Here is a 12,723-nt window from a genome sequence, read left to right as displayed (position 1 = left end):
GGGGGGGGGATTTGATTATACACGGTGAAGAAATCGGTAGTCGGTAATGTTAGAGTATCGTGAGTTTGATTTTGCTCTTGAAACCGGTGTCATATTCAACGATGTGAAACTGATGGACGAAGAGAAACTGAAACGAGGGAGGGGAAAAGTGGGACAGGCGGAGATATTCAGGTAACTCCTCTCTATTCGCCCCGAAGAAACGGAAGAGAAAACACACGGGGTAAAGATAGCAGCGGAGTAATGTCTCTATTCTCGCTTCGACCGGCACATTCCCGGGCTCGTTCTACCCGATAATTACACGTTACCGAAGCACACTGGGCGCCCTTCAATTAGGCCGAGGAATCACCTGCTTCCATGCCAGCCGACGAAAAACTACTCTTCGTCGTCGACCGTGAACCAGCCCGTACACCCCTGGGGAATGTTCGTCATCGTGGACGCTGCCTCGCGAGCTCAGGCTCGGCGAGGCTCTTCGCAAGAAAAGAGACGAGTTGATAACTCTTTTCTTTCGGAGTTGATAACTCTCTTCTTTCTGAGTTGGTAACACTTTTCTTCGAGAGCTGATAACTCTCTTCTTTGAGAGTCGGTGACCCTTTTCTTCGAGAGCTGATAACTCTCTTTCTTCGAAATTTCGTAACTCTCTTCTTTGAGAGCTGATAATTCTCTTCTTCGAGAGTTGATAACTCTCTTCTTTCTCGAAACTCGCAGAATTTTTCTGTTAAACGCACTTCGTACAATGACAAAGTACGATAAATGAATGTAACGATAATTCAAATAAACGACTCTTAAACGACTCATCTCCGTCTCGAACACTTTCACAACTTTTACAAGTCACTTTTCTTTCGCATGACATCTCCGTTCGTCGCCTGTCACCGAACAGCAAAAGAATCGTCTCGAACGATGGTCGAGTTGTTGAAGAGCGTTGCGTGCGCAGCTGCACGACAGGAACCACATCTCAATTACCAGTAAAACTTAAACTACTTTCTTAGCAGACTGTAGACGGCTCACTCGAAGCATTCGCCCACCCAAATTCAGGAATGAAAATTAATAAAGTCGCGTCGAATGCAATTACTCTTAAGGGTCTAAACTCTTGGAGATCTAAAATTGCAAACGATCGAGATCCTAATTCTCCATCATTGATTCCAATGTCTCCGTGATAACTAGAGAACGCGTTACGAGAATGAACGGGACCGCGGAGGGTGCCACGTTCGACGATATCGTGCGATACGTGTTGAAGAACATGAAGATCACTCACGCTCGCGCTGGCTACCTGGTGATGGAGGTTCTCAAGGCTGGAGTCGCCATGGGACGAATCAAGAAGACGCCTCGTGGTACCTATGTTCTAGCCACCGAGAAATCTGGCTCGATCACTCATCACATCAGGGAACCGCGATTCACCGACGACAGTGAGGACGACGATTCATCTCAGAGCTAAATAGTCCAAGATCGTCTAACGAAAAACCTTGTCCCGAGTGTCATTTTGCTAATAAAATTCTACGTTTTCCTGAGATATAACAATTTATTGAAATAGTCACATCGACTCGTAGGCTTGAAAGGGTTAATATAGTTATTTAGAGCTTAGAGAAAGATACAATTCCATGTCCAACTCAACCGTAGGCATTAAATAAGTCACTCAGAATCCAAAATGATTACCTCCACTTTTCGAAATTCTTCCAATTCTAGCACCAAAACACACGTTCGATGCTCAACTCTTCACAAATAAAACAAATTTAATAAATTGAATACGACGGAGTTAGTCACACTGGCTTCTCAGTGTCTCAGGTATTACTAATTAATTCCGTTTAACAAGGAACTCAAAGGTTACCGATTTATGTCTCGCCGCGCAAGATATATCGAAAGTTCAATTAATATCCCGATAAAAAAACCTGCTCCTCCTTCTCCCTTACTCCTCCATACCTCGTTCCTTCTGTCCCCGTTCTGCTGTTCCTTCTCCCGGGTGATAATCTCGCGGTTCACCGCGTGCTCCGTCAGCGGGAGTCCCAAACTACCGAAAGCGTCCATCGAAACAAGAACACCTCGATTACCAGAGCTGGATAATTGATTTTCCACCGAACGAGCGTCCCACGAAGGCAAGTCGATTTATCGAACCGTCGAACAACTTCGAGGATCGCATGACCGGACGCTGCTGGGCTTGCGAGCAGCCACCTCGTTCCTGGGAATCCTCGATCGATCATTCGAGGGCGTAACGAAGCGAAGAGGTGAAATAGAGCGTGTATGTCGAGGTATTGTTACCTCCAACGAGTAATCTCCTCTAAGACTCGTCTAAGAAGCTTCTCTCCTACACGAAATGGATCATTTCAGACGATACGTTTCAGGAGTATCGTCGTAAGGGCGAGGAGTTAGCAGAGTTGGCAAGGAGGAGCTCGGTTGTCGGCACTTTGCAACAATGTGGAGAACCGTCCATGGTCCACGGCTGTTTGATTTGTGTACCTTTTGTTGAATAAGCGTTTTTCATGCTCCCTCACCGGAACGATGTACCTCGTTTCTACCGGTACGTATGTTAAGGAGCTTTTAAGACGTCTCCGGAGTTTATCCCGCTGCGCTACCGGTACCAGTTTCCGTTCTCCAGGGTGCACATAGAGGAGAGAACCGAGCTCTATTCCCTTCTCGTCCAGACGACAAAATTCTCCTTCTCTCTTCCTCGCGTCGTCTCTCCTCTTCTTCTTTCCTCTCGGCTAGCTCTCCGTGAGACTCGTCCCTCTTTCTCCTTCCTCTCTCTTGCTTCCACGCCAGCCCTTCCACTTTCCGTCCTCCTTTCTCTCGCGGTGTACGTTCTTCTTTTTCGAGGTGCTGCAGGTGTGGTGCATTGTCCGCCGTCGCGGCCTCTAAATCTCGTCCCTGACGTTGTGCGGCGTAGCTCCGCCGTGGCGAGCTCCTCTCTCTCTCTCTTCCTCTCAAGATACATACGACTGTCGGGAAGTTACACGTTCCACGGCCCGGGCTGATAAGCATCTTTTCGGGAATTTCGGCCCCTTTCATAAGTCTCATCGCCCGCGCTCGCAGCCTCTCGGGGAACTGTTGGGAACAGCCGCTTAGAACGTCGGCGACAAGTTGTACTCGTGGTAAATTGAGAAATGTTGCCGTCGCTCGGCTGGGGTATAACGATAGGCGAGAATAGAGGTCGTGGCGATTTTTCGAACCTTGCGGGGGGGAATCTTTCGAGCATTATTTCACTCGGAGGAACAGTTGAGTTGAATGTCTGAATTATTTGCACTGATGTTAGGAGTACTTAACTAAAGAGCAACTAAGAGGAGTCTATGTGATTTCAAGACGTGTGTCTGAGGGTAAAAAAAAATTTCTGAAGGTCATTCCGAGTGTCATTTCTCCAGGTTTTCGTCATTTTTTGCATAGTGACATCTGTTTCTTTACAATGTGACATTACAGCTGACATCACGACGAGCTCAGCGACCTTAAAGTGAGATTAGAAGTTTTTTAAAAAAATCCACGAGCTAACGACACTATATAGATGCACTGTTTCAAGTCATATAAATTTCTTTTATCGTTAGTCACTCACTTTATCTTTTGTCATCACCAGAAGTACAGCTTCCGATCGTAAACTCCTATTTTTCCTCATTTTCAACAACACAGGAAACAATTCAGATATTCAACTTAAACGAAACACCCTGTGCGCTAGATCTAGATAAAAAAAATTCCCTGCTTAAATCTTCGCAGGTCCATCCAGCTCGATCAATTCCCAAAAACGAGCCTAACTCGCGCGATAACCTGACCATTAGTATACGCAGCATTTACGCGACAAGTAGAATTCCGCGGTACCAATTACCAGACCCCGCGAAGAGCTCAACGGGAAGATTTATTCCGGCCATTACGGTCGCTGCGTTGGAACGAGCAAACACGAAAACTATTCGACGAGGCTCACGTTGCGCCACGAAACGCTCCGCTCCGGCGCCGCGCCTCCGTTAACACGCGCTGCTTACACGTATTTATGCGTGGAGCTCGGCAACAACCCGAACCAAATGCGTGCTTAACAACCTCTTGGAAACAGCAAACGCGGTTGCGTCCCCGTGAAAGCTGGATCGCGCGACGCGGTTTGCGCGCGGAAAATGTTCCGCCACGATCTCCTACACATACACACATGGTGTCCTCGCGGTCACAGACGGAAGACTTATGCGTCTGCTCTGTGGACCAACGTATATACCAAGGCGGCAGAAACAGGAAGAGAAAAGGTACGGCCGGATGGTGGTGCACCAGACCTGTATCGGTCGCGTACAAATTTATGCCGGTGCCACGCTAATGTCCGCCTTGGCCGCATACGTTCTCCTTCGAACCGACTGGAGCGCATACTTGAAAGTGTCGCGAGATGCATGGACCTTCTCTCGGTGAAATTGTCAGGTGATTCTCTGATTTTGAAGTATAGGGGATTGTTAACCCTTTCGGTACGGCTTCGTCTTTGGCAACTGTAGCACCGTTGAAGGGACAGTTTTATCATTGAACGGGACAGCTACGACGTGAACACCACTTTTCATTGGATAAGGAGCGTAGCAGCTCAATTTTACCCTACAATGTGTTATAATTTATATCGTTTCATTTAGTTAATCGATACTTTACGAGGTACGCGCAACGATGTTCTGTACATGTATCTGTAACGACGTCGACACAAGACTCATTCCGCGCATAAAAGGAAAACCGGTGAGAATTTCTCCGTTGCTTCTAATCCTCAACACGATGTAATGAATTGGCGGGAAGAAATCATACTTTAACACGTTATATAGTAGGTAATAGCACTTGATAAAATTGCTTGATAATATCATTCTGTGTGGAAGATTTCAGAACAGCGACTGTAGTAAAGATTTCAGACTATAGTCGTTCGCTGTGAGTGAACGGCGACTATAGTCGTTAGCATCGAGAGGGTTAAACGCTTATTTTCGTAAAGAAAAATTGATTGAAAGAAAAAAAAAAGAACACACTAGCACGATCTCGTTACCGATACGCAGCGCGTCGCAACGGCCACAATTTCGACCGATAATGGACACCATATTCGCGCGAACTCTCCCGAACGGTACCACGCGGCACCGCGTATCTCCATATATTTACATGGAGCAGCCGCTTCGATGCGCGGTTTAAAATATTCCAACCAATAAAAAGACACGCGGGTCGAGCAAAGGCTACTTGCAACATGCATAATTTGCACCCCGTTGCGCCATATACGTAAGTAGGTTGTGGCATTGGCTGCGTGTGTGTGCGGTTGCACCGAAAGAGATGTAGATAAATAAAGTGTGAAGCTTGTGGTAAGCTGGTTCTCTGTTCACCGCGGCTTCGCCACCGCTAAAAGCCTCCCCTGTCTTTCTGTTCCGTTCCAGGGCTTCTCCTCTCTCACGAAACCTGGTTCCACGGCGTCTGCAGGCTAATTGGACCAGCTGCCTCCGCTACGAGGCGGCCCGTGTTTCATTCAAATCGATTCCGGGTAAAATAATCCCCGGCTTCGATCGAGAATCCAGGCCTCGTATATTACGCGTGGCGTGGCGCGCGACCTTGATCGAAGGAAAATTACGGGACTCGCGATTTGTCTTCCCGACACTGCCCTGTAAAGGCCCATCACTTGCTCCGGATACGTTCCTCACGGCTATCACACTCTCTCTCTCCCTCTTACTCTTGTACAGCTCGGGGAGCGACGTTCGAATTCAAGGCGAGAGAGTAGCTCGGTTTTGCAACCTCATCCAAATAGAGTGTGGATTTCTATGTATCGAGATAATCGATCTTAATGGACCGGGCTCCGCCGCTAATGAACGCTCCGGAGGAAGCTGAGATCTTGGCCAGAGGAAGTTGGACACGCGTGTCGAAAGCGGTAAGTTGATTCTCGTGAGTGAGTGGGAAATTATCGACCAGAGGATCGTTCGATCGAGGCGGAGAGGGGTTAACAACCCCTCAGGTGTAAGAAGAATTCGTCACGCTTTGAGTGTTTCATCTTTACTTCGGTTTTAATGGCAGGTGTACTTAGAGATGTGCTTTGACAGTTGGTTATGGAAGGGGGGGGAATAAGTCCTGGACCTTCTAGTGGACTCGTCAGTTAGGCTACCTACACTTGTCAGGTAGACATTTTTTTTCGGTAATTTGCATTGTGAGAAGGTTTCACTGCAACCTGTATCAATTTTACATAGATTAAGCGTTTATGATGACGTGAAGGCTGCAGTTCCTACGTACCATGAGTTGTGGACACAGGAATTTATTATATGATTACAACAATTACACTCAAGTTGGAACTTGTATATATAGTAACAGAAACCTTAGCGAGCACTAGCGAGAAAGTCCGACGTTCCGCCAGTTAGTCTGTCCCTCTAGTGGTGAAGCAAATTACTACAACTGAGTACATTTACTCTCATCGCCTACTCTAAAGAATCCTCACAACTACTGACCATAGACACCAATACAATTCGTATCCTGATGGATTCAAAACGCACTCCCGAGGAATGTCAACGACACAATAGAAAGAAGATCCCAAAGAAAGCCTGTGAGAACGTCACGATGCGTTAGAACCATAAACCATCCACAAATCTCACCATACCCAAGACAGAGAAGGTTAAACCTCGACGAGGTTGCTTCTTCTAGGGCCACCTCGCAATTACATTTTATGTCTCGCAATCAGTAAAACTCTAAGTACGCCGAGGCGCGTAGTTTGCCGGTGTAATTTCACCTTCGATTCCCTGCGTTCTCTCCTCCTCCATCGGCGTCGTTCGCGCGAGGAACACAGCTTGGTCTTGTAATTTCGCGGGAGGCTGAAGAGCGAGAGAGAGAGAGAGAGAGAGAAGAGCCTCGAGTGTACAGGAAGGTGTAAGCAGCTCGGTAATCAGCACGTACCTCATCTTCGACGATAACGCGAAATTCCTCGCGTATGCGTTCTCTCCCTCTCCTCGCTTTTTCCCCTCTGCACGAGCATCCTCGAAGTATCTGGTGTTTGCAGACCCTAACCGAGCTTCTTCAGACAGCGTAACGCGAAAACGTATGATACGAGGTGCCGGGGAATTATAGCTACACACGATGATTCGTAGCGCAGGTCAGCGAGGAATTTGTATTTCGTGTTTTGTAGAGTGGAATGTTCGAGATTTCAGCGGTAGCTTTATCTTTCTCGCGTTGCAACGTCATGTAGTTTATCTAGTGTTATTTAGAAAATTTAACGTGTAATCGTTGTGTATTTCGCGTTCGAGATTGCAGCAGTGGCTTTGTAATCTTCTGTATTTTGTGTGGTTTATTTCTGAAGAGTTTAACGTGAAAATTTGAGGTGTCAATGCACAGTGTTTTATACCGGAGTGTTCAAGATTAGAGTTTTAGCTAATTTTATTCGAAAAATTCCCGCAACATTCCTGCGCAAATTAAGAGTTTCTCGCAATGCAAATGTTCGTCACGCCAACTACACTCTATCCCACTTAAACCTGCAATACCACCGATTTCGTTCTTCCCACAGGTAATCGTACGAATCTAACCGTGAGAAACCTCGCGGTATCAACCATAACCAACCTCTCTCCGTATGAAAAAAAAGAAACGAACGTTGCCATTACAATGCTACCATATTTCCACATTTCCTTACAGCGAACCTCCTCTTTCAAATTTCACCGTTTATCTCTTTCATTCATTACATTCGTCGATATTCGTCTCACCTGTGACCGAAGACTGTTTCCTCGATGGTCATCAGTTTCCTCGAGCGCCTGATATGTTTAGAATAATTAAAATTAAAATAAAATTATCGTCAACTAGAAATTTCGAACATCATAGCTGACTATATAGACATTATTTTGAATTAAAAAAGAAATAATAATAAAGCACAGTAGAATACTACGCAAATTTTCTTCTGGCCGCGTAAATCTGGCGCGGCAGTGAACACGTTAACCTGATTATTCTCTGGAACAATCCTTTCAACCCTTGTATCTGTACAGAGGAAGATCGGACAGTCGTTCCTCGTGGAACGAGCTAATTCCTCGTCGATAAGGCCGGCGTTAATCGAGCCGGATAAGGGAACTAGCTTGGCCACGGGAAGAGGCGGAATTAATTAAGCTTCCTGGTAACGGATTGGCGGACGTTCGAATCGGAGGGAGACCGGTACCGTTTCGATCGTATCTCCGTTCAACTGTCGCTGGTTCACCGAGAACGAGTTTAAATTACCCGGGGAAACGGTGCCGTTGCGCCGCCCGCCACGAATGTCTTAATTACGTGGACCACGTTTCCGGGGTAATTATCGTTGTTTAATATTCAACATCCTCCGTGCAATTTCTGCTCTTATTTTCATTGGCGCACGAGGTAAATATACAATACGCTCTCGACGATCGCGGGATATTTAAATTCGAGCAATTTGTCGGTGTCGTTTGAGGAACTTTCGATTATAATTAAACACAGATACACCGCACTTGGGTGTTTTGCATGAGTTACGATACTCGTAACGATACTCGATGAATTTGTGAAAGGACACAGTGGAACCGTGGAATTTAGAAAGCGGAATTTAGATCTTGTTTCCACTATCACTTTGTTGGAACGCTGATTGATAACATCGTGTTATTAAGGTGTACAGGGTGTCCCTGTGTGTTACGTTTAAATTATCTCTGTTTTCACTGAGGTATCGAAAGGTGCTTAATCTTTCCTCCGTCCTTCTCAGGGAGGATTTTTTTCAAGTCAGAAAAAAGTGATCTAATTTTTAGCAATTAAACTGCTTTCCTTGTTGGGAGATTGTGGTTTGCATATTTTCTCTGTCACAAATATTGGAGCTTTTGGGAAAATTGAACGTACACATATGTGTCAGTTTTTTTGAAGATGTGAAGGATCGCAGGATCGCAAGAAATTTTACCACGACGTTAATTTTCGAGGTCACCCGAATACCACGATATCCTGGAATTTATTTTAATACTAACCACATCGTTTATTCGAGACGTCGTTCAAATGACTCTGAAATTGTCTACAAGACGACGTCGTAACGTCTTCCTTCTATTATCACCGATGCACATCCTTGGAGCATGCAACGTCCTTCGGTAATTTTCTCATACTCCGGACAACGGCTGGAACAATTTCAGCCATTATACCGGTGAATAGAATTTTTGTTCGCCCGGCAAAAAACGAAAGAAAAAAAGAAGAAGCTACGTTGATTTCTTCATTCTACGTTCGCGTGGAAACGCCTCGATGACAAAACGCTCGGTAAATCAGCGGGGAACGTCTCTGTTTTTCGCCTCACGCGATGCATCTATCCCCGTCAGCGTTGAAATATCGCTCGTTTCGTGGAAAAGTGGACGGATACACGTCACGATAACGCATTTATCCACCGTCCATGTAGATTACCGTTTCATCGTCGGTTCTGGAGGGGCCAATTTCACGCGTACCAACGCCGCCGCGTTCGCGTTCGCGTTGCGTGTCCGTAAAAGCGTGCACCGCTTCGGAGGATCCTCTCTAGCCCGTATAGAAGAACGTTGCGTGCTATCGTGATCGTGCGAGCAACATTGTGCACGCGCGTCCCGCCGCTACGTAACACCGAAAGCCGGTCATTACGCGCTCGCCATTTACCCCCTCGAATATGTTGCATTATGTTGCGGAACAACGCCGGTTCGCTAGCCTATGGGAAGTCCACCTCTGCTATTACGCTGCCCTCTTCGCCACATCCTGTTCGCAGTCCACGTCCCCGAAACGCGTGAGGAAATCTTTGAAAATGTTAACAACGCTTAAACATTTCAGATCTTCCTGGAAGGTGTGGCTGAAGTTGGATGATCATCGATAAGAATGGTGTACTTTGCTTGAAACTTCAGTGGTTATAGAGAAGACTGTATTCTTTATGTCGTTTAACCATGGACATTGCTAATGCAGATATCGATCTGTTGGTCCAAAGGTCCATCGTGTTCTATTTTAAATTTCATAATGGAAAACTTAAGGAGCACCTTTCTCTCAACAGGTTGATGGTTATGTGTGACGGGTGCTTGGTTTGTCGATGATGTCATCGATCATTTTCTTAAAATACTTTGAACAGGGAATTGTGTTGAATATTGCATAGTTACATAGAACACGAAATTCTTCGATAGAGCGATTGTTAGCTACCGAATGATAAGAATGGAGGAGAAGTGAGGCGGGCAAGGGCGCCCGCCGCTGCCCGCGGGCCATTGATAGGAAAGACATATCCATATCTTCTAAACACAATTCTCTATGCATCTCTATAGTTACTATATATATATACACACACAAACTCACCATTGCCCGAGAAGGCGTGTCTTATCGCCCGCCGCTCTTTTACGCCCGGCGAGCCCTAAAACACTGCCCGTACGGGCAACGACTGAACAGCCACTTCACACTTCTACACAACCAAATACCATCAACCCTTTCTATCCACGCGCCACAAGAACTTCTACCGAGAATCCTCCTCAGAATAAAAGTCACTAATACCGTGCTCGTCACTGTCAGCAGAGGAGAAGCATCGGAAACGTTGGAACGTGTAAAAAGGCTGTTTTCTATTCCATCGGTTCAACGGAAGCGGCGCGAAGGAGCGTGGAAACGCGCGAGCTAGTTCCCGGAGCGCGAGCCACGCGGAACAGGCCGCGTTTCTTGCGGATATCGGCTCGCGGTGGCCCTCTACTCGCGCTGGTACACGTGTACGAGCACCGTGGCGGCATTATACGCGGGCCCATTTATCTGCAGGGATAAAATGCAGATAGGATCTGCGTCCGCGCGAGGTCCTGCCAGTATTTGTCATGGAGATGCGACCCACCGATACCGCCTCGCCCGTCCGTGGAATTACCCGTGCCGCGCTCGGATTCTTCAGCGTACGCCGGTAATTTACCGGGGCTCCTCCGCCGCCCCTCGTTTCTCTCCTTTTTTACATTTCGTAACCCCCGTCGCCGGGTTTCTTCACATTTTTTCCCGAAATTATTGCACATTCTGCCGGTGATTAATAGCCACCTCTTCGCGTTTACGTTTCTTTCCTTCGCTTTTGATTAGGGTTAATTGCACTTTTTTGGGGAAAGTTTGCGGAGAAGTAGATAGAGAATTTTCGATTTTTCGTCAATTCCCCAAGTTTTCTTTGCGAGAGATCTCTTCGTGTTCCCACTTTTTTCTTTTCCTAAATTTTGCAGCCCCTCCGCTGGATTACAAGGGAAATTTTGCACTTGCTTTGCTTTGCTTTAAGTTTGACTAGCGTTAATTGCATTTTTGGGTTAAAGTGAGGGAACGAAGAGTGGATAATTTTCGATTTTTGTCAATTCCCCAAGTTTTCTTTGCGAGAGGTCTCTCCGCGTCCTCACTTGTCTCTTTTCCTAAATTTTGTAACCCCTTCGCTAGATTTCTTGGGAAAATTTGCGTTTGCTTTCCTTTAATTTGCATTTCGGCCATTGATAGGAAAGACATATCCATATCTTCTAAACACAATTCTCTATGCATCTCTATAGTTACTATATATATATACACACACAAACTCACCATTGCCCGAGAAGGCGTGTCTTATCGCCCGCCGCTCTTTTACGCCCGGCGAGCCCTAAAACACTGCCCGTACGGGCAACGACTGAACAGCCACTTCACACTTCTACACAACCAAATACCATCAACCCTTTCTATCCACGCGCCACAAGAACTTCTACCGAGAATCCTCCTCAGAATAAAAGTCACTAATACCGTGCTCGTCACTGTCAGCAGAGGAGAAGCATCGGAAACGTTGGAACGTGTAAAAAGGCTGTTTTCTATTCCATCGGTTCAACGGAAGCGGCGCGAAGGAGCGTGGAAACGCGCGAGCTAGTTCCCGGAGCGCGAGCCACGCGGAACAGGCCGCGTTTCTTGCGGATATCGGCTCGCGGTGGCCCTCTACTCGCGCTGGTACACGTGTACGAGCACCGTGGCGGCATTATACGCGGGCCCATTTATCTGCAGGGATAAAATGCAGATAGGATCTGCGTCCGCGCGAGGTCCTGCCAGTATTTGTCATGGAGATGCGACCCACCGATACCGCCTCGCCCGTCCGTGGAATTACCCGTGCCGCGCTCGGATTCTTCAGCGTACGCCGGTAATTTACCGGGGCTCCTCCGCCGCCCCTCGTTTCTCTCCTTTTTTACATTTCGTAACCCCCGTCGCCGGGTTTCTTCACATTTTTTCCCGAAATTATTGCACATTCTGCCGGTGATTAATAGCCACCTCTTCGCGTTTACGTTTCTTTCCTTCGCTTTTGATTAGGGTTAATTGCACTTTTTTGGGGAAAGTTTGCGGAGAAGTAGATAGAGAATTTTCGATTTTTCGTCAATTCCCCAAGTTTTCTTTGCGAGAGATCTCTTCGTGTTCCCACTTTTTTCTTTTCCTAAATTTTGCAGCCCCTCCGCTGGATTACAAGAGAAATTTTGCACTTGCTTTGCTTTGCTTTAAGTTTGACTAGCGTTAATTGCAGTTTTGGGGTGAAGTAATGAAACGAAGAGTGGAAAACTTTCAATTTTTCGTCAATTCCCTAAGTTTCCTCTGTGAAAAGATCCTCCGCGCCCTAATTTTCCTCTTCGCCAGATTTCTTCAAAAATCTTTACATTTCCGTTCCTTCGACTCACACAGTACAACGTCAATCGCATTTCCAAGTTCAATTACCGAAAAATCCAACCATTTCCCTGCTCCCATTTCGCGTGAACCTCGCTATTCAATCTGCGAAAGGAGAATGAATCACGGTTTCGTTAATTCGACGCTCCAGGTCGAAAGGTGCATTGTTACAATGCAATTCCAGCGCATTAAGAAATTTCGTGGAACAAAAGGGAGTAGTAGTAC

The 12,723-nt window shown here is 46.5% G+C and overlaps 1 protein-coding gene across 1 annotated transcript; it reads left to right on the top strand.

Moving 5' to 3' along the window:
* The first annotated feature begins 1,177 nt into the window (after positions 1 to 1,177).
* LOC108573516 lies at positions 1,178 to 1,432 on the top strand. Its single transcript, XM_017935976.1, has one exon. It carries the CDS (start codon positions 1,178 to 1,180, stop codon positions 1,430 to 1,432), a length of 255 nt encoding a protein of 84 aa, XP_017791465.1.
* The last annotated feature ends 11,291 nt before the right edge of the window (positions 1,433 to 12,723 follow it).

The sequence above is a fragment of the Habropoda laboriosa genome, unplaced genomic scaffold (assembly GCF_001263275.1).
Source record: "Habropoda laboriosa isolate 0110345459 unplaced genomic scaffold, ASM126327v1 scaffold153, whole genome shotgun sequence".
Lineage (NCBI taxonomy): Eukaryota > Metazoa > Arthropoda > Insecta > Hymenoptera > Apidae > Habropoda > Habropoda laboriosa.
Note: the sequence above shows the minus strand (reverse complement) of the source record. Positions and strands in the feature narration are given on the sequence as shown.